The following is a 21,215-nucleotide window of genomic DNA, read 5'->3' as shown; positions in this document are numbered from 1 at the left end:
GGTGTTCTTGCAGACTGGAGTCTGGTGTGCCAGGCTGAGGCTTTTGTTGGCAGCATGTGTAGAGTTTGGATCTGAATGATTTTGGGGCAGAGCTTGGCTGCCACTGTTTTTCTCCTATCCTGGATTGCCAATGTGTATTTCCCACCCGGCCCCTGAAGGCTTTGGACCCCAAGGATATAGACTCTGCTCATATCTTGCCCCAGGATCCTGCCTGTTTTCTCTTACCAGTCTCTCTCTCTAGTTCTGACCTTATTTAAGCTTATACCATTTCCATGGTTTCCTTATCACCCTTTCTGTTTCTGGTTTCTTTCTGTTACTGGCCATGTACCACCTTGCTGCCAGAGCAGTCTTTCTTAAGTACAAATTTAATCATTTTATTGTCCTACCTGAAACAGACCAAAGGCATGTTGACTGTGAGGGGTGGCAGGAAGCTTTTGGGTAATAGATGGTAGGTGGTCTGTGGGTAATAGATGGTAGGTAATAGATGGTAGGTTATTCAATATAGACTTTTGTCAAAGTTCATGGAACTGTTCATTTAACATGAGTAAATTTATTACATATGTTATACTTCACTAGTGAAATCTTTAAAAACTATGCGGATGACTTCCTATCTTCTGAATAAACCCTGGTTCTTCTTTTTCAAGGTGAACAGAACTTCTGGTGTGCCTTCAGCCTTTCCCATACTTCCCTCCATCCTCACCTGTGACCTGTGCACTCCAAATTGCCATCTGCACCTCAGTTGTGAGCTGCATCCTGCTCCTGTGCCCTTGCCTCTGGGTCTAATGTCTGCAGAGCTCTCACCCACCCATCCTCCCTTCCCCACACATCCTCAGGACCATCCATAGGATGGCCATGTACTCCTTAGGCATCCCGCCTCCATACGTAAATTCCCTAACACCCTGCCTGTTGCACCTCTTCCCTGAAGACGCTCGCTGTGTAGAAGCGGCTGGAGGGCAGGGATGCTTGGCTTCATTTTGCATCGCCAGAGGGTTAGTTCTTTGCCTGGACAGAGAAGGCGCTTGATAATACTTGTCAAGTGAATGCAAGGAAGCCGCTTCTTAAGTCTATTCCTAAACGTAACATCTGCTCACATCTGGGTGTGTTAAATTGCTTATTTCTCTACCTGTTGTCCTGTTTCAGGAACTCTGATAAGACGTTTTAGAAATGAGTGGTTTACAAGTAAGAAACATATGCTACTGACTTTAAATGAGAAGGAAAAGAGTACTTTCAGCTTCAGGAAGATACATCTTGTATATGTGGGCTACTATAATGAATTGTTTTTAATTTAAAGAGAGTTACTGCAAAATATTTATGGTTAGTGATCATTCAAGGTAAAGATTGTGAAGACTTGGTCAAATCCAGTACTATGTATATATACATTCATAGTATTCTGTAGATGTGTACAGACAGAGACAGAGCTGGCTGTCTTCAAGCCTAGCCATTTTTAGACCATTGTTCCTTCACCAGCAGGAATATAAAGCGTCCCTCTGGGTAGCCAGAGCAAGCTGACTTGTGTTCCAACGGGAGAGTGTTGAATGGAGGACTGAATGTGGAACCAGAGCCAAGGTCCCTGAGGGGCTTCTGTGGAGATTTGGGGCTTTTGTCAAAAGCTACTCAACATGTTTCTAATTCCTTTTCCCCATTTAGAAAAGAGGAGTAGTATTTGTCCCCACCCTACCTTACAAAGCCTTCGGAGTGTTTTGAGGTAATGCTTACAAAGTCTCCCAGAGAAAAGCAGGGGTCATCTGCATCCCCAGTATCATAATGAGAAGTAAAACTAAACTGACACAGTGTGCCAGGGTGGCTCTACTCAAAGAACTAGATCGAGGAGAGGCTTCGTCTTTCAGAAGTTGATACATCTAAGACATGTCTTTGTTTGTGTTACCAGGTTCAGAAGAGGAATTTCATAGAAAATATCATTCCAATTATCATCTCCCTGAAGACTGTGCTGGAGAAGAATAAGATCCCAGCTTTGCGGGAACTCATGCACTATCTCAGGGTAAGGGTGCAGCCTGTGCTTCTGTGCTTGTTGTCCTCCTCCCGGCTCATTAGGATCTTCTGCCAGTTACGGCAGTGCAGGCAGTCAGTGAATGATTAGAACCCCAAATTCTGCAAACCCAACATGACCTTGGGAACTGTTGTGGAGCTAGGGGTTGGCTCTGGGGTCTACCAAAGCCGCTCCTTCCCTGAGTGTACAGCCAGGGCCGTGCAGAGCCAGCTCACTGTGCCAAGCAGGTCTTCCCTTGATGGAGTTCAAGTCCATCTGGAAGACATTCCCAGCTGGGGTCAGGTACACAGTCATCTTCGTTCACGCTAGTTGGGGGTAAGATGAAGTGGGTCTTCAGGTTTGATTTCAGGGTGCATACCTTTTGCACTGACTCAGATTGACAAGGTCAGGAAATAACTGCTGTGCAGCAGCTGCCTTGGGGGCTGCCATCACTGGCTGAATTCTTTGTCAAGCAGGAGGGGACCATGAGGAGCTTGGTCTGAGCAAAGCCAAGATGTGTTGACTTGCAGGGCAGACCTAAGTGGGGCCTCAGACCTTTCTGGCAAAATCTTTTACTAAGAAATAAATGCAACATAGTTTTTATTTAATTCAGCAGTTATTTCTCTGTTCACATTATGTGCTTTTCTTCCTCAAAAAAAGGCTACAATTTTTTTTTCCAAAAGTTGCAATAAAAATTACATTGAATATAAATTTTCAAATAGCTTTTTATCATAGGAAGCTAAGGGAGGAAAGGTACTCTCATTGTATGATAAAAATAAAAACTTTCAATTATTCTTGTATTTATCGCCCTGCTTTAGATCTTAGAAAGGAAAAAAAGAGCTTAGATTGTACGTAGACTACATAAACACTTAAGAAAATAAGTCTTCTTCCTGCTTATGAGCGCACATCCAGAGGATGGCCACATGCTGCTTGTCAGCAGCTCCAGGGAGTCTCTTCATTGGCCTGTGGAACCCACTCCTAGTGGCAGCTGGAAGAGTGCGTGGATTCCTTCTCTTTGCTGGGACTTCCCTCCTAGTTGGAGCTGCAGTATTTTTTCCTGCCTGTTGCTGTTAGGTAGAATGATTCTCTTAGCAAAGTGGCCTTGCCCCTAGCAGCCCTCTTTAAGACCTAAGAATGTTTTTCCCCAGGTATGAGAAAAGGTTTTCTGTAAAATCTTCAGAAGAAGACACAAAGATGGGATTTGAGCCTTAGTTTTAATCCCTGGAGAACCAATGGGGAGGCCAATGTAGACAGATGAACAGTTTTTAGAGCCACAGCATCCTGGAACTTGCTCCAGAGGCCCTGTCTGAGCATGTCTTTCTCCCACTGGGAACCTGGGAGGTTGCCCATTCACTGCCAGATAGCCAGGATGGTTCCTAAAAGAGAGAACAGTTAGTTGCTCACATGTTCACCTGCTCGTGTGGCCAGTGGTGTTTGCTCCGAATATACCATGTACCTGTTAGTTACTCGAATGGAAATCACCTGCTTTCAGTCATGTCAGTCTTACTGTTCCTCCTATTAGCTATCAAGTCATGTTGGACGGCTTTTCTCTTTTTTAAGTTCCTGGGTACATGTGCAGGATGTGCAGGTTTCTTACAGAGGCAAATGTGTGTCATGGGGTTTAGGGCCTATTTTTTTATTCAAGAACACATTAAAGGATGCTCCTGGGTCTGTTTCAGGAGGTGATGCAGGATTACCGAGATGAGGTCAAGGATTTCTTTGCAGTTGACAAACAGTTGGCATCAGAGCTTGAGTATGACATGAAGAAGTACCAGGAACAGCTGGCCCAGGAGCAAGAGCTAGCAAAACATGCAGATGTGGCTGGCACGGCTGGAGGTGCCGAGGTGGTGCCTGTGGCACAGGTAGGTGTGGGGCCCATTGCACTGTGACCTGACGGTCCAGGTTACCGTCTGCTACCAGCCTGTCGTTTGTCCAGCACCTCTCGAGATCTCTGACATCAGAGGTTAGTCAGCCCAGGGGCCTTGGGAGTGCTGCTTTTGGCCGTTCCCTTGTGCCTTTCTGTCTGTGATGGATTTCCTGTGCTCCGGGCCTCCCTCCCACAAGGATGTGGCACGGGAAGTGAGCTGGCAGCGCAGTAGCTGTGACTGTAGATCCTGGGTCTGCCAGGGTGTGTCAGTGTGTTCGCATCTTCCCCCAGCACGCCCTCTTTAGAGCCGATCGGCCCACGGCCCTTTCTAGGAGTAGCTGCCGCTCACTGTACTGAGGAATGCAGGCAGATCTCCCGTAGGAAAGAGCGATGAACGCAAAGCAGCGTACTCCTTTTTCTCTGCTGCCATGCCACAGCATCTACAGGTGGCAGCTTTCTCATAGTATTCTGTTTCTGAAAAGGAAATTCAACTTACCCAGAGCTGATAAGGCTTCAAAATACATTACTATGGACTTACTCAGTGTACGAAGATTCTATTCCAATAAAACTGTTACAACAGAGACCGGGAACGGCTTGTACACTTTTGGTGGGAATGGAAAGTAGAACAGCCACTATGAAGAACGGTATAGAGGCTCCTAAAAAAACTAAAAGTAGAGCTACCGTATGAGCCAGCAGCCTCACTGCTGACTGCATAGTCAAAAGAAAGGAAATCAGGATGTGGAAGATAGACCTGCCCTCCCATGTTTATTGCAGCACCGTTCACAATAGCCAGGATTTGGAAGCACCCTAAATGTCCATCACCGGATGCATGGGTAAAGAAAATGGGGTGATTGACACACTGGAGTACTTTTCAGCCATAAACATGAAATTGTGTCATCTGCTGCAACATGGATGAACCCAGAGGACATTCTATTAATGAAATAAGCCAAAGACTGTATGTTCCGATTCATATATATGAGCCAAAAAAGTGGATCTCGTGCAGTTAGAGTGGAATTTTGATAGTTACCAGATGCTGGGAAGGGGTGGGAAAAGGAGGGGGATGAAGAGAAGTTGCTTAATGGGTACCAAAGTAAAGTTACATAAAAGAAAGAAGTTCTAGTGTTCAGTACAGAGGAGATATTATGGTTTAACAGTTTACTGTGTATTTCAAAGTAGGAGAATTGGAGTGTTGTCAACACAAAAGACACTCATGTTTGAGGTGACAGAGATCCAGTTTATGCTGATTTGATCATTACATTGTACACATGTATCAAAATCTCACGTGTATACCCAAAACATGCACAACTACCATTTATCAGTTTTTAAAAACGTAGAAAGTGTTAGAAGGTACATACTCTTTATCTTCTCTACCAGGTTGGTCCATGTTTAGAAACAGTGCCAGTTCCCGCTGGCCAAGAAAATCCCGCCACGTTCCCTGCCGTGAGCCAGCCCTGCACACCCAGGGCAAGTGCTGGCCATGTGCCAGTGTCATCTCCTGCACCTGAAACTGGGCCATTGCAGAGGCTGCTGCCCAAAGCCAGGTAAAGAACCCCTGGAGGCCACCTCGGGGCTGGTTCTCTGTGGTGATGTTCTCAGAGGCACCCCTGCCATTGCCACCAAGCATGGGCAGAAAGGCATTGTCCTTGTCTGGCCTGCCACCCCGCTCCACACTGGGCTCTGGGAGGTTTGAATGAGTGTGGGTGAGGAATGCACCAGACAGGAGGCACACGGGGACACAGTGCTGCACTGTCACCTCTGCAGTGGTCTGCAGTGAGAAAGTCAGCGGCTGTGGCTGTTCTCCACAGGCACGTGTCCCTGAGCACCATTGCAATCCTGAATTCTGTCAAGAAAGCTGTGGAGTCAAATAGCAGGCATCGGAGTCGGAGCTTAGGAGTTCTGCCTTTGACGTTAAATTCTGGAAGCACAGGAAAAACGTGCAATCAGGGTAAGCCTTAAGTTTGGTGCTATACATAGTAGAGCATTTACAGGTCAGGAAACAGAACACGCCTACTTCTCATTCCTTTCAAAATGGTTTCTGTTTTCTTATCTTTAAAACAAATAACATTAATTGGGCTTTTAGGATCATGGGTAATAAAACTGCATATTTATTCTAGGAGATTTGGGAAACAGAGTGAAATTGAAACTCACCCGTGGTGGTGAGGCGTCCCTTCCTCCAGCCATTCTGTTCCTCTTACACGTGTTTTGTGTATGGAATTGTGATCTGTGTGTGCATTGTTTTATGACCTGTTTCCCTGCATACTTAAGTCCGATGCAGTAGACAGTTTCCGTGAACTTTTCTCTCAACCCTTTGCTTCCAGTGGCTTCATGGCATTGTGTCTGTGGAAATAACTTATTATTATCCTGTTCCTTGAAATGTTGGTGATTTTCAATTTTTCCATATAAACATTGTCACAGTAAACCTCCTTGTACATGTAGCCGTGTATGTATGCAATCCTTGGGATTAATTCCCAGCAGTCAAAGGCCATGGATATTTTAAAACTTTGGATAGTGTGAAACCGTCCTCCATCACTCATGCCAAGTTAGACTCCTGCAGGAGGGTCCATTTTCCTACTTAAAGACACTGGTTTTGTAATTTCCCATTATATTTGCTGAGCTTTATAGACCAAAATTGATCTGGTTTTAATTTTTATTTGTTTGAATCCTAATGAGAACGGACACTTTCTCATGTTTATCATTTATTTGTAATTCTTTCTGAATTGCCTCTTTATACAAAAATTTTAAGTACTAGGGATTATAACTTTACATCTTGCAGATACCTTTTCTCGTTTGGTTGTTTTGTTATTGTCTGGGGGTATTTCTGGACACCTACACCTTTTCCGTTCTATCCTAGTGTCTTCATACAGCTTGGATCAAGAGTCGAATGGCGCAATTGAGCACATGACCAAGCGAGCCATCAGCACCCCTGAGAGTGAGTAACTGATCGGAATACGCTGGCTTCTCCTCAGTCTCTCCTGCAGTCACGACGTGTTTGCTGGAGTTGTAGTAAGACTCCTCTGGTGCAGGATCGTCCTGATGGTCAAACCCATGAGAGTGCATTGTTGAGGTGGAATGTTTCACAGCGACCACGGGAGCTTGATCCATGAGCACTGAGTGAGAGTGTTGTTTCATGCAGTCAGTCACACGTCACAGTGGCCTGCGGGCCCTCCTGGGGCAGACGTCAGCACCAGCAGGTGCCAGGCGCTCTCTGCCGCTGCCAAGACAGGACACCCAAGGACCTGCCTGGAGCCTGTGTCTCAGTCCCCTCCATGCTTTTTTCTACTGTCTGTTCTTTTCCTTGTATTTCAAAAGAGAGGTGAGTTAGGAGAGTCAAATATTTTTTTCCAGTTCTCTTGTTTGATAGCTTCTTATTGTCTCCAATCTCATAAAAAAACATTCTTTTGAGAAAACTCTTACAGGAAGAACAAATTCTTCCTGCCCCAAATCCATGGAATAGTAGCCAGGCCCTGCCTGCCGTGTCCCTGCATGCCCCTCACTCTGTGCCCGGTGCCCTTGGCAAGCTGCATCCAGCCCCGCTCGTCCCTGACCCTCCTGTGGCACTGATCACCTCGTGCACACTCCATACTCTTCTTCCAGGGTCCTCCTTGGCCGTTCCACTCCTCACTGTCTCCACAGGGCCCACCACAGTGCCTGGAACCTGGGAAGGGGCAGACATCTCCTCCTGGAGATTTCTGGGAGGGCAGAGCTGGGCACTGAGCCCAGGCCTTCTGGCCCCACCTCTCGTGCCCCTTCTGCAGCCTGTCTGCCGGTCCTGTCTGCAGCAGCGGAAGACAAGAGCGTGCTAAGGTGCTTTTCCTGGCAACAGGGCAGCAAGCTGTCGTGCTGTTCGTTTAGTCACCCCTTCAGTTGGCTCACATGTATGGAGCACCTGCTGTGTTCTAGCTACTTGAATGTTCTGTCACCTGATGCTGTGATCTCCTAGAATATTTAACAGGTTAGAGGTAATTTCCATCCAAATCCCCTTATTAAGGGACATTGTCCCACCCCCATCCTCAGACGACTACTGAATCATGACGGCATTTGTCATTAAAAGCAGTGGGTAATTTGGGCTCCTGCGTCGTGGACAGGTGCGATGTTCTGTGTGTTGGAGCTTGCTGTATGTTCGATGTTCCTGGCTCAGGAGCACCAAGTGCTTCTATTTTGGCAGTGAGGCACCATATGCTGAAGAAACAGGGAGAATGCATCTCATTTGAGTTGTGCTCATCCTGTGAGCCCCTGATGTCAGTGCTGGGTTGGTTTCCTAGCAGCCTGTGTTCCTCCGCAGTGCAGCCTGGCAGGGAGTGTTCATGCTGCCCTCATTTGCATGTGGGGAGCCACGCTTTGTTCTGGGAATCAGGCGCCCTGGTGTCATTGAGTTGGTGGAGGACTTGTTCTTGCTTCAGGTTCTTGGACATAGTATTCCTGTTGATGCAGTTTCTGTCCATCTCTCTCTATACTGAACCAGGAAGAAATGCTTACAGGGTCTCCTATTAGCTCTCCTTCCTGGGAGAATTATTAGGTAGCCTAAAAGCACTCAGTGCTGTTTTCTCTTTGGTTTATATGTCCAGATTGTTTCGGCAACTTTTAGTTTAGGTGGGGTGACTGTCAGGAAGTGTCTCAGCTCTTCAAAGCTGGTGGGAAAGATGCCACCCAGTTCAGCACTGTGGCGCATCAATTCAAACAAAGTGGTGTTGCTAGACAAAAATGAAAATTACTCAATTTTCATGCTAGGACTTTAACTGAAAATCTGTGGGGGTTTTAGCAAGTCCCTCTTATTGTTACCATTTGGGTGGCACAGACACTGCTGCCTTTGATTCTACGCACAGTGCAAGGGGGATGTCAGAGCCCCCACACCTGTGCTGCTGTAAAGATGGGAGACTAATTTTTTGGAGCGCATTTGGGATTCCAAACAGGAAGAGCAGCGTGTGTGTAAGGAAAGGAATTTCACATGACAGCACAAGGAGAGACTTCACAGAAACAGAATAAGCAGATCTGGCAGTGATGAGGACAGAATTCTCTACCATTGTCTGTTAATGGCACTCAAGTAGCCATCAGGTACACAGCGCTAGGCTGATGAGCTTTAAAATGTAAACGGGAAGACACAGTCCGTACTCAAGACACCATGTGCAGAACATGGAGAGCTCTGAAGCTGCCTCCTCACATGTGCTTGCAGAAAGGCAGCAGGTTCACTGGCACCAGCAAGCAGCTGCCCAGCCCATGCTGTGCCAGGGAGTGTGCTGATGGCAGCGTATGCACTGGGTACAGCACCACCTGGGAGGGGCGAGGCTGCACCATCCAGGCCTCCAAGAAAGGGTGGCATGTGTAGGCAGATGGGGCGGGCAGCAGAGGAACAGAATGTGCAGGCAGGGCCTGCTGAGGAAGGGGATGCAGGAGGGTGGACGTGTGTGCATGTGCGTTCACCTGAGCATAACAGGTGAGTCTGCAAAGGCAGCTTGGGACCAGCTGAGACTGAGGGTGGACTTTAGGCTCTCCTAAAAGCACAGAGCCATTGAGATGTCTAAGCAGGGCAATGAATTTACCAGCTTCTTGATTAAACATAACTCCAGTGATGCAGGGATGATGGCTAGTAAGTGACAGTGGCCACTAACATCTCTTCAGCGGTGGCCTCGCAGCCAGCACCATGCTAGGCACTCATCGTAGATAACTTCATGTAGTCCTGGCAGCCCCCAATGAGGTAGCTACATTTTTATACCCACTTAGATGCAGAAACTTGAGGGTCTCAGAGCAGCTCACACAGCCGGTAAGACGCCGAGGCTACTGTGGAATCTGCTCCTAAACTGTGTTCTCCTGCTCCTGAGGGCAAACTGGAGGGGGTTCGTCGGGGGCAGGTGCAATGAAAAATCAAAGGCGAGGAGTGGGGTGGACTGAGCCGCTTCTAGTGTGGCTCGCCGGGACAGGATGAAGCGGCGACTGGAGGTGGAAGGGACAGGACTTGGCTGCTGATTCCATGTGGAGGAGCTGCTCACGGTGCCCTATTTCCGGCTTGTGTGGTCCATTCACTGGCTAGAAATGTAGCAGGGACACATGGTGGCGCAGATGCAAGGAGTTGAGTGTCCTCTGGGAATCTGGGTGAGCCACCTAAGAAGTGTAGTGAGTGGGGCAGGGCGGTCACTGGCACAGGGGCAGTCATGGAAGACGGGCTGGGAGGAAAGCCAGAGGCGTGAGGAGTGAGGATCAGGGTTCAGCTGAGTGCCTAAGGAGGGCTGCGGTCAAAGAAGGGAGTCAGAGAGATGGAAAGGCGTGTCCCCAGGAGGGGCCTTCAACACTGCCAGGCCCTGGGACAGGGTCCCATGGAGGTCTGAGAGCCGCCACTCAACACTGATGTAGACACCGTGCCTACACCACATGGACGACCAGAGCAGAGACCCTCCACCTTCACTCACAGGGTTGTCTCCCCTTTTTGCAGAGACCATCAATGATGTCACTTTTGGAGCAGGGGTCAGTTACATCGGGACTCCACAGACTTCAGCAGCCAAAGGCAAGTTCTTGGTTTCCTTCTGGGCTGATACATGCGCCGCCTTTGAGGTTCTGGGAAAAGTGAATTTGTTTATGTTTGACTCCCTTTCAGAGAAAACTGAAGCCTGGAGTCAAGGAAATGACATCTTATGTTTATCATCGCCCGATAAACCGTAAGTTTAGCCATGTTCCTTTTGAGCTGGATGTTTTTGTCAGGGTTTTTCTGAGTTCCAGAATGACTGCATGTGTCCTTTCCCTAGGCCCCCACAGCCTCAGCAGTGGAATGTGAGGTCTCCAGCCAGGAATAAAGACACCCCAGCCCGCAGCAGGAGGTCCCTCCGAAAGACCCCTCTGAAAACAGCCAACTAAAACAGCGCATCCCCACCAGTGTCCAGGAAGCCAAGAGCCCTTGAGGAAGCAGTCTCATGTCCTCAGTGTGGAAAGGCAGCTGGATCACTTCCCGCAGCCCTTGGGCAGTGCTTTGCTATGGAACACGAGAGCTCCTCCTCCTCAAGGGCCTGGCACTCACCTGCGTTTGGCCGGCCAGCCTTGTCTATTCTCTGTATGATGTACGTGGTTAAACACTGTAAAATCATAGAGACGTGCCAGATTTAGAAGCCTTATCTATTTAATATAACTTTATTCCATTTGAAAGCGTCACGTCCATTCAGGTAAGCTATATAATCTGGTCTATAAGGAACACGACTTTAAAACTTCAGCTTTCTTTTATATAAATCAAGCCTCTGTTAATGTGTTTTAACTCCTTCTAGTACATATTTTCCCATCTGTAATGACCAAATTTTGATTCTAAAATTTTTTCTATTTATAATTGTAATTTTTTACAAAAAGTGTACAGCTTTCTAAAAGTAATAAAGCTTTAGCATAAATACAGCCTTCCAGTAGTCAATAGAACTTTTCTGTTTTTAGAACAGAGCTCTTATTGGTAAACATTTTAATTTTACATTAAAGCATGTAAGAGGAATGAAAACAAATCTTTCCTGTTGTTAGGAAAAAGAAATGATTGTCCTGAAGGGCAGCTCATCCGCCCACCTGCTTCTGCGCCCACAGAGAGGCCATGTGGTTTCTGTAACAGGCATAAACACCATCCCTGCCTGGGAAAAAATGGCTTCGTGGCCTTCCTGAGAGCGGCACTGATGCCGATTTGTCCAGCCCTCTGCTAAGGGGTGCTCCTGTGATGAGGGAACAGCTTGAGTCTCTTCTATTGGGACTACTGAGTAAACGTAATGCTGTTTTTGTTGAAGAACATCCAGAAAGAAATGCAGTTGGTTTGACTTCTTAATCCTAGTATTACAAGAGCAAAAGTACAAAGTGATTTTTTGCATTGGTTGGTTTTGGGGATGGGATGCCACTGAGCTCCGCCCACTGCTATCCCACGTGGGAACCGTGACACAGGTGGACTAGGTGGTGGAGGGCACAGCGCTGCTCTGGAGCGTGCAGGCTGACCTCCTGCCCAGGCACTGACTTCCCTCGTGGATAGGTCGTAGCACTTCTGGTGTGCATGCCTAACCACTGAAATGCCAGGAAGAAGAGACAAACTCAACATAAGAGCAAACAAGAAAGAATGAAGCAATGTTTGGGTTTTTTTTAAGTTTTTATAAATGAGGTTAAACAAATACCAAATTATAGGTGTGTTAGTACAAGTCTGTAATAGCTACGTACAGCAACATCCATCCCAAAGGCAGAATCCCAGCCTCGTATGGGCCTTGCGTCGAGTCACATTCATATCTTACGATACATGAGTGTTCCTTTTCTGTCTAGTCTCAGTTATAGGCAACTACTTCCCAGACTCTACTTTCATGTCTCTCTACTTCATCAGACCTGGTTCCCATGGCACTAGTGTAGAAGGTTTTAGGGTATCAGAAGAGGGGGCAATAAGGCTACCCTCTCACTATGACAACCAAGGAGGCTGGAGCATTATTCCCCCACACTGAGGGTGGGGAGTCATCCCTGTCTACCGAGGTGGCAATGGAAGGAACTCGCATGCTCGGCATCCAGGATGCCATGCAGAACACGCCACGGAGCACTGAGCCACTGCTGGAGCATTTCCTCCCTCTGCCAGGAGGCCTGTGGCAAAGGGTTTCACATAACTAAAAGAAGTCAACATAGTCTCATTTATGCAGTTAAAAAAAGCTGTCAACGTATAAAAAACTCCAGACACTGGAATCTGAACGACCAGGCGACTAGCGAGAGGCATCCTTCAGGCACACAGTGGAGTGAGGTGCTCCTCCTCAGCAGCTCCTTGCTTTGGAGCACTTCAGTCCCGAGTCCAGCACGGCAAAGCATGTGAGGCTGAGAACACCTGCTCTTGAAGAACTCAGGCTTCTGAGGGATGTTTCCCCACAAACTGAGCAGTGTCTCCAGCAGATGAAACATTTTAAATCAAAATTAGAAAACTGCTTTTGATTCAGGCATTTCACTTTCCTCACTGCCAGGCCTCTCACCTGCCTGCACCACCTGAGGTTCTTCAAAGGCTGGACTGGCCACCACTTCATAATGGTTTGTTATGAAATGACAGAACCTGTGGTGTCTGCGTGCTTTCTCTGTGGCAAAGAGGACAGTGGAATCTATTTTAAAAATATTATTGTATTGACAGACTTGATTTCACAATTGCCTTTGGTCTTAGTCTTAATAATTAAAACAAACTTTAAAAACAATAGCAGTGGCGGCTGTATGTTGTGAGCCATCCATAAACCAAAAAGGTCTGTTATGGGAGCCCAAAGCTGGGACACTACATGGAAGACACCAGTGTCCCTGGAGTGCCCACCTTAGCGCTGTACTGGATGAAGCAAGGGCCACAGGAGAAAAGCTCACGGGGGCACGGCCAGGCTCAGTGATGATGCCTGAGCCTCCTGGCAGACAGCAAGGCAGTGCTGAGCTAGAGCGGGGGCGCCTGGCACAACCCCAGGAGCTGACTGGCGTCTGTCTATGTACATCTGAGGACTTCTGGGTGGCCTCTGGGTACACACTGTCCTGGTCATCTCAGGAAGAGGCAGTTCAAAGCTAACCTGGGAGGTTTCTTTTGGAGAGATGCAAACTGATTTCAACATTGCTCAACTATAATTTTTAAAGGTTTCATGTGTAGACAGCCTAAGTTCTCTTGTGAAAAAGGCTAAAACTTACATGAGAAAAGGAACATCACAGTAAGCTTCCATGAGAGGATTCCTTGGGTAAAATACTCTTAATTATTGATATTTTCCAATTTAACATTAGTTCCGCTTGGAACTTCTACCTTAAGTTGAACTCTTTTAAAAAAAATAGGTTATTTAACATCGTATGACAATGTATTTACAATTTAAATAGAAATTTTCTTTTCAATAATCAAAATACATCCTTAGCAAAAATTTAGATGTAAAATTTTATAAAATAAAGACCCATAGAAAAGCACATTTCAGTACCATTTCAGACTTAGCCTAAGACGAAGGTTTTCCTTAAATCCTGACACCCTGTTGGACAAGCAGGGTTCCTCAGGCAAGATCCCTCTTCCAGCAAGCAATTTACTTCCCGATTATGGTTGTTTTTATAAAATGCTGATCCAAAAAGCTTCTCCACAACGGACACTTTGTGAAGAGCCTTTGAGAAGAAACTGCGGTGGCGCGTATGGGCTGATGAAGTAAGGCCGCCGCCTAAGAAGCCTTTTGTGGTTCCCACCAGGACGCGCTCACTGCTGGTGCCGCGCCGCCACCTCGCCATCTCACAGGGCGCTGTCCAGGCTTCACAGGACCCAGCACAGGAGCATTTATGTGAGCACGCTCTTTAAGATCACTCTAATACTCATGTGGGAATCAGGCCAGAAACCCAACTCAGTGAACGCACGCAGTTTCTCTTCCTTTGTTTACATTTATGGTGTCCACCTTGAGAATTCTTTTTTATTCATGTGGCTTGTTAGAGTAAAAAGAGTAGTGGTCAACTTTGGCCAAAACAAAAAGCTTCTGAATGAGTGTCTAGCTCTGTCCAAGTGCACTCGGCTGTCGCTGCCTTGACAGGAGTTTCTCGTAGAGGTATGTGCATGTGTGCTCTTGGCCACACTGCGGCTCTCAGATCAAAAACGATGACTTGTGTCTGAAGTCGCCCTGCAAAGCCAACACAAAGTTAGAGCCATCAAGGGGCCTGGTGGCAAGAAGAAAAAACACTAAGTCTAACATGAGCTAAATACAAATCAAATAATCATTCTTTAAAAGTACAATCACTAGCGCTTGCAAAGCACAAATCCCGTTAGTATGTGTGTGTTACTGTGAAGAGGCTGAGGAGCTCAGGAGCTGCACGATCACTCAGAAATCTTCCTAGGAGACCCACACGGTTTCCAAGGAGGAATGCTGTTTTTCCTGCTGGGTTCACCGAGAGTTCCAGGTTTACTAAATCATTACCTCCTCATCAGTCCTGATGTAGTTAACTCCATCTGCTTTCCCTGGGTTCTTGTAACTGTGAGGAGAAGAGGGCAGTTTAGCAACAGGGTCATGACATCATTGCCAGCTTGAACTTCCCTTTTTTCACAGAAGGCAGGCTCACCTTTCTCCATCCTGTTTACTGTTGATGAAGTAGCCACGTCTGTATGCACAGCAGATGCCCAACGTGATCAGGGCCAGCACAGCAAGGACAACCAGAACCCCCCCAATAATTCCGCCAATGTTCAGGTCATCTGAAGAAAAGGAGGTTTGGGGAAAGTCATGATACACACTATCTGTTCTTTAAAAGGACCCTGGCCCTGCTGTGCCTCCTTCCTTCACTCCAAACCCACTTGCCCCCACCCCCTCAGGCCTACCCAGCTAGAAGAGAGAACACTTACAATCTTTCTAGCCTAGAACATATAGGACACCATGACTCCTAACTTCACATGTAAAAAGTACTGAGACTTCTACAGTTGAAATGCAGTTACACTGAAAACTATTAAAATGGGCTTGGTACTGGAGGCTTAAAGATCCTCGGCTGAACACCTGAGAACCTAACTTATGGAGAAAATGCTTATGACGACAAGATTAGGAGCCAGGATCGCAAGGGAGAAAACATCCCTAATTTCCAGGGTCTCCCTTTGTTGTGGATTGCTGGAGAAAGTTAGTTGCAAGCCCTATTAAAAAGTAAAAAATCATAGGTAAGAACTCGAGCTTTGTCTCCACTGGCTGCCTGACCTCCGATCTATAAGCTCTCTGAGAGGAAACCCCCTGGAGCCCTTTTCTCATGTCTATATACTGGGCAAAGGCACTGGGTCACCTTCATATGGGGCTCTGGCAGCTGTTTCCTTTAGGCGAGCAACACATGGAAAACTATGCAGGGAATTTATCAAGAGCCAAGTAACTTGGAAGTTTTTAAAAACTCTCTGTATTGGTTCTCAAATATGAATGTACACTTAAAAATCAACTTGCAATTTCTTTTTTTTTTTTTTGATAGTCTCGCCCTGTTGCCTAGGGTGAAGTGCTGTGGTACAATCTTAGCTCACTGCAAACTCTGCCTCCAAGGTTCAAGTGATTCTCCTGCCTCAGCCTCCCAGGTAGCTGGGATTACAACAGGTGCCCACCAACACACCTGGCTAATTTTTGTATTTTTAGTAGACACAGGGTTTTGCCATGTTGGCCAGGCTGGTCTCGAACTCCTGGCCTCAGGTAATCTACCTGCCTCAGCCTCCCAAAGTGCTAGGATTACAAGTATGACCCACCACGCCTGGCCATGCAATTTGATTTTATAATGTCAATTCTCAAGTTTCATCACTAAAATGTCAATAGGCTAAAATAGGTCTGGGGCAAAACTTCAGGAGAAAACACCCTGAAGCAGAGTTTCTGAGATGTGACGGATGAGAAGAATCACTTGGAATGCTTGTCTTACACACAAACATTTGTAGCATATGTCTGAGGTAGGCTTACATCTGTAAGTGAAACAGTGATTCCAAATGGTTACCACCAGGCAGTTTTGGAAAACACTGCTCTGGGGATAGCTGCAAATAGGGAGGAGGGAGGGATTCAACAAAAACTCCTGGCTAGACGCAGTGGCTCATGCCTGTAATCCCAGCACTTGGGGAGGCTGAGGTGGGAGGACTGCTTGAGGCCAGGAGTTTGAGACTAGCCTGGGCAACACAGTGAGATCCTGTCTCTATAAAAAATGAAATTAGCTGAGCACAGTGGTATGTGCCTGTTGTCCCAGCTACTCAGGAGGCTGAGATGGGAGGATGGCTTGAATCTGGGAGTTTGAGGCTGTAGTGACCTTCACTATTGCACTCCAGCCTGGGCAGCAAAACAAGACCCTGTCTTTTTTTTTTTTAATTAAAAAGACAAGCTCCTCAAGTGATCTGGACACATCCTATCTGTCCCCAGCCTCCTCTCAATAACTCCCCACCCCGCCTTTGGGGGAACCAGAGCCCTGAGATAATATTATCTCTAGGGGCTAAAGCTCTGTCTGCAGATAAAATTACTAGAGCTAAAATTCTGTCAGTTTTCTACAAAATAACTGGATAAAATTCTGGAGAACTCTAAACTGACGGTAAAATATTAAATTTCAAATGTCCTATTCACTTCCCAGTCTGGTGATGAAACCTTTTGAAAAAGAGACTCACAGACTTCCATCTCCTGCTCCTCACACCTGGCTGAGCCTGCGTCATTGGAAGCAATGCAGTAATACCGCCCAGAGTCGTCCTTGTGAACAGCACTGAACACCTGTTTCAGGGAATGACAAGTAGATAATTGGGCCAATCACAAGGCAGACTTCTGAGGGCACATCTACCTGGGTCCAGAACGAGCTTGACACCCGCTTGCTTGCTTTTGACTTCCCCGTGGCTTCCCCGGCACTGTTGCATGTTCCTCCCTGATCCACTGCCTGATACCTGCTGAGAGCTCCCCAACGACCAATCCCCTCAGGACTGGAGACACCAAAGCCTGGCAACATCCAGAATGTGAGGTGAAGCCTTGCTTTTATTCTGGTAAAGGGGCTCTTCGACGATGACTGCTCCTCGGACAACATTTTGGCAAAATGAACACAGAGGGCCCTATTATAATCTGTCTGATGACCACGTGGAGCTGGATAGTCCACAGACCAGAAGGTACCTCCAAGAGAGAACCACATGTAGTAAAAGCCTGGTGTGGTTTGCTGGCCAGGTCACTTTGTCCAGCCTGTTTCCTTTCCTCCCCCACCTCCAACCACCACCACTGGGTTATCTTGAAACAAATTCCAAACACCTTCTATCCATAAATACTTCACTGTGTATCTCTAGAAGACTTGGACTGTAAAAATCATAACCACAGTACCTTTACCATGCCTAAAGCAATTAACAATTGCTTAACAGATCACCAAACACCAGCTAGTAATCGAATTTCCCTGATTGTCTAATGACTTTTACAGTTGATTATCCAAATTAGGACCCCAGTAACATTTTTAATACCCCTCTTCAGTCTCAATCTACAGTTTCTTTCTCTTCCTTATTTTACCCCCTAAGAATGTACTTGTTTACATTCTTAGGGGATAAAAAGGAGGAAGCGTCACTTTTCCTGTAGAATCACTAACATTCTAGATTTTTAGCTCCTGTCTTATCAAGAGTTTCACCATCTCTCCTAATAACTCTTTTTTCCACAATAAGCATCAATTGCCCCAACAAAGACATCTCCATCCTCACCTCTTAGAAGAGAGCTTACCAGAGTGCCTGTTTCAGAGTTTAGGTGGAAAGAGGAATTGCGGAATCTGGGATTGGCTCTGGAATCCGTGGGCAGTGGCACATCATTGCGATACCAGCTGTAGTGAGGCCGGGGGTGGCCCTCACTCTCCTGGCAGTGCAGCATTGCCATCTTGCCTACTGGTACAGCTTTTGGCACTCTACAGACAGGGGTCACTGGCTTCACTGTAGGAAAAGAAGGGGGTGGTGTTTAAGATCTCAGGAACAGGGCTCCATTCTTATTAAAGCCCACAAGAAATCAGCTCCAAAGACAAGAAAGCCAATCGAGGGCTTCCCGCACCACTGCCGTTCCCAGGATCCCATCTGCAGACTGACCCTCCACTGCTGCACCCTGCCCTCCCGTGTGTGAAGGCGCCTCCTCTAGAAGGTGGAAGGAAGTGGTAGGAGTTTCACTTCCCTCCTCAACTTCTGCCCCAGCTCAGGCAGTCTCAGCTCTCAACAGTGCTCTCCCTAAGCCATGTGAACCCCTCAGAGACATAGTTCTGGACAGAAAGAAACCAAGATACAAACCGATCTCTTGCATCCTATGGCTACAGACTCACGAGACCTGAAAAGGGCGGCGATGTCTCACCTTTGCATGAGCTCCTACCTTGCACAGTTAACTCGATCATGATCTCATCAATTTCCTTGCGGTCATTTCGAGCAACAACCTCACAGCGATAAAGGGCCGAGTCTGTCCGTGTCACATTCCAGATCTTCAGGGATGTCTTCCCCAGTATTTCGGCACGACCTACCAAGACTCCTACAGAAAAGACATGAGGCACTAAAAAACTCTTTAAAGATATCTCTGCCACTTGAGGAGGGTGGTTTCTGGAGCCAGAACTGGATGCCACAGCAAGGAAGACTGCAGAGCAGTTTTTGTTTCTATTCCTGTGTAGAGAAGTGAACTCCCTGAGGACGGGAACCAGGACCTATTCCTATTTGTAACCTAAGCACCAAAAATAGTTCCTGCTGTGCAAGATGCACTCATTACACACGTCTCTGTCGTTAAAGCCAAGAACCTCACATTCTCTTCCTCATTGCCAGGAAGGACCGCCCACAAAAAAAAAAAAACAAAAAAAAAACACAAAAACCAAAAAACACCATTTGAGAAACAACTCATGTTCCATAAATGATGCTGAGATAACTGGGTATCCACATGCAAACACATGAGGTTGAACCTCTCCCTCACTCCATATACAATGAAGACCTAACACAGGAGTTAAAACTAGGCTGGGTGCGGTGGCTCGTGCCTGTAATCCCAGTACTTTGGGAGGCTGAGGAGGGCAGAGGTCAAGAGATTGAGACCATTCTGACCAACATGGTGAAACCCTGTCTCTACTAAAAACACAAAAAGTGGCTGGTGGTGTGTGCCTGTAGTCCCAGCTACTTGGGAGGCTGAGGCAGGACAATTACTTGAACCCGGGAGGCAGAGGTTGCAGTAAGCAGAGATTGTAAAACAGAGCGAGACTCCGTCTCAAAAAAATAAACAAGAAAACAAAAAAAGCTATAAAAGCCTTAGAAAAATGCATGTGCATAAATCCCTCATGACCTTGGATTAGGCAATAGTTTCTTAGATATGACACCAAAAGCACAAGCACATACTAGAAACAGTTACAGTGGACTTCATCAAAATTAAATACACTGTGCTTCAAAGGACAAAAGCAGGTGAAAACACAATCCACGGAATGGGAGAAATATGTGCAAATCACATATCCAACCTAGCATCCAGAATATATAAAGAATTTACAATTCAGTCACAGACAACCTAATTAGAAAACTGGACATAAGGGTAGGTGCAGTGGTGCACACATGAGGTCTCGGCTACTCAGAAAGCTGAAGAGGGAGGATTACTTGAGCCTGGGAATTCACATCTAGCCTATGCAACATAGTGAGATCCTGTTTCTAGAAAAAAAAAATTATTTTTAAATGGACATAAAATTTGAATGGACATGTCTCCAAAGAAAACATACAAATAAGACCCTCAACATCATAAGTCATCAGGAAATGCAAATCAAACCCACAAGACATCACTTCAGACCCACTAAGATGGCTGGAATTTACAAAGTCAGACAATAGCAAGTGTTGGTAAGGATGTGGGAAAATACAGTGCGGGCAGGAATGTAAACTCATAAAGCAGCTGTGAACAATGCTCTGTCAGTTTTGTAAAAACTAAACATGCAACTATTCTAAGACCCAGCAACTGTACTCTTGATCATTTATCCCAGAAAAATGAAAACCTAGGTTCACACAAAAACCTGTAACCAAATACTGCTAGCAGCATTACTGATAATAGCCAAGGGCCGGGCACTGTGGCTCACGCCTGTAATCCTAGCACTTTGGGAGGCCGAGGTGGGTGGATCACCTGAGGTCAGGAGTTCAAGAAAATAGCCAAAAAGTGGAAACAACCCAAATGCACATCAACTGAATGGATCAACTAATGATTAATATCTACAATGGAACATTATTCAGCCATAAAAGGAAATGAAGTACTGACACATACTGCAACACAGATGAACCTTGAAAGCATGATGCTGAGGGAAAGACGCCAGCCATGAAAGACTATGATGTCTACGAAGTGTCCAGAATAGGCAAATCCATAGAGACAGGAAGTAGAATCAGAACTGCCAGGGATGCGGGGAGGAGGACTGACTGCTGATGGGTATGGGGTTTCTTTGTGGGATGATGAGAATGTTCTGGATTTTGATAGTGGTGGCGGCTACACAACCATGTGAATAGACTAAAAACCCCTGAATTGTACACTTTAAAAGGACAAGGCCTATGCAGTGTGAATTACAGCTCAATAAAAAAAATTTTAAACATAAGACACAACAACACTTTCAAAGAAGCAGGAAGAACCTGTAACAACAAATTCAGAAGGAGTTAGGAAAACACAACACAAAAGAGTAGCAACTACTTATCACTAAACCTGACGAGTGCCGCCGAGGACACAAAGGGCCTGCCATAAGACACTGAAAACAGCACACCAAAAGGTGCTTCTGATGGAGCAGAGGCATTGGCAACAACATTTTCTAATAAGCTTTGATATACAGCTGTCCATTGGTGGAGAATTTGAGCCTCTACCGTGGGAGAAAAGAGTAAATGAACCCCACCAGGTGCAGCCTTGCACTGAGGCAGGGAAGAGGCTGAGTAAAGCCGCCTCCTCCTGAGCCCCTGCATTCTTTGTGGGAAACAGTCTCCCTCGGCCTCCCCACTCCTGTGCTAAGAGCAAAATGTTC

The 21,215-nt window shown here is 46.4% G+C and overlaps 2 protein-coding genes across 5 annotated transcripts in view; one reads left to right on the top strand and one right to left on the bottom strand.

Annotated features, from left to right (window-relative positions):
* Window positions 1–13,118, top strand: part of NCAPD3 (non-SMC condensin II complex subunit D3) — a 68,469-nt gene extending 55,351 nt beyond the window's left edge. For 3 of the 4 annotated variants that reach the window (XM_012449154.3, XM_012449155.2, XM_064375588.1), the window contains 8 exons: window positions 1,889–1,999; window positions 3,667–3,849; window positions 5,229–5,395; window positions 5,660–5,799; window positions 6,706–6,783; window positions 10,279–10,350; window positions 10,441–10,501; window positions 10,589–11,222. In XM_012449154.3, coding sequence (XP_012304577.1) covers window positions 1,889–1,999; window positions 3,667–3,849; window positions 5,229–5,395; window positions 5,660–5,799; window positions 6,706–6,783; window positions 10,279–10,350; window positions 10,441–10,501; window positions 10,589–10,697 — 921 coding nt within the window. In that variant the 3' untranslated portion in view covers window positions 10,698–11,222. Of the gene's footprint in view, window positions 1–1,888; window positions 2,000–3,666; window positions 3,850–5,228; window positions 5,396–5,659; window positions 5,800–6,705; window positions 6,784–10,278; window positions 10,355–10,440; window positions 10,502–10,588; window positions 11,223–13,048 lie in introns of those variants that run through there. The other variant, XM_064375589.1, reaches the window with a different exon arrangement.
* A 1,177-nt stretch (window positions 13,119–14,295) lies between these two features.
* The window catches only part of JAM3 (junctional adhesion molecule 3), a 65,915-nt gene continuing 58,995 nt past the window's right edge, over window positions 14,296–21,215 (bottom strand). Inside the window, 6 exon segments of the mRNA XM_021672517.2 lie at window positions 14,296–14,419; window positions 14,714–14,768; window positions 14,856–14,985; window positions 16,888–16,987; window positions 17,960–18,162; window positions 18,587–18,739. Coding sequence (XP_021528192.2) covers window positions 14,384–14,419; window positions 14,714–14,768; window positions 14,856–14,985; window positions 16,888–16,987; window positions 17,960–18,162; window positions 18,587–18,739 — 677 coding nt within the window. The 3' untranslated portion in view covers window positions 14,296–14,383.

This window comes from Aotus nancymaae, unplaced genomic scaffold, assembly GCF_030222135.1.
Source record: "Aotus nancymaae isolate 86718 unplaced genomic scaffold, 86718_ANA_hifiasm-v0.15.2.pri h1tg000012l, whole genome shotgun sequence".
In the NCBI taxonomy this organism is placed as follows: Eukaryota; Metazoa; Chordata; class Mammalia; order Primates; family Aotidae; genus Aotus; species Aotus nancymaae.
This window is presented reverse-complemented; position numbering and strand designations above follow the sequence as displayed.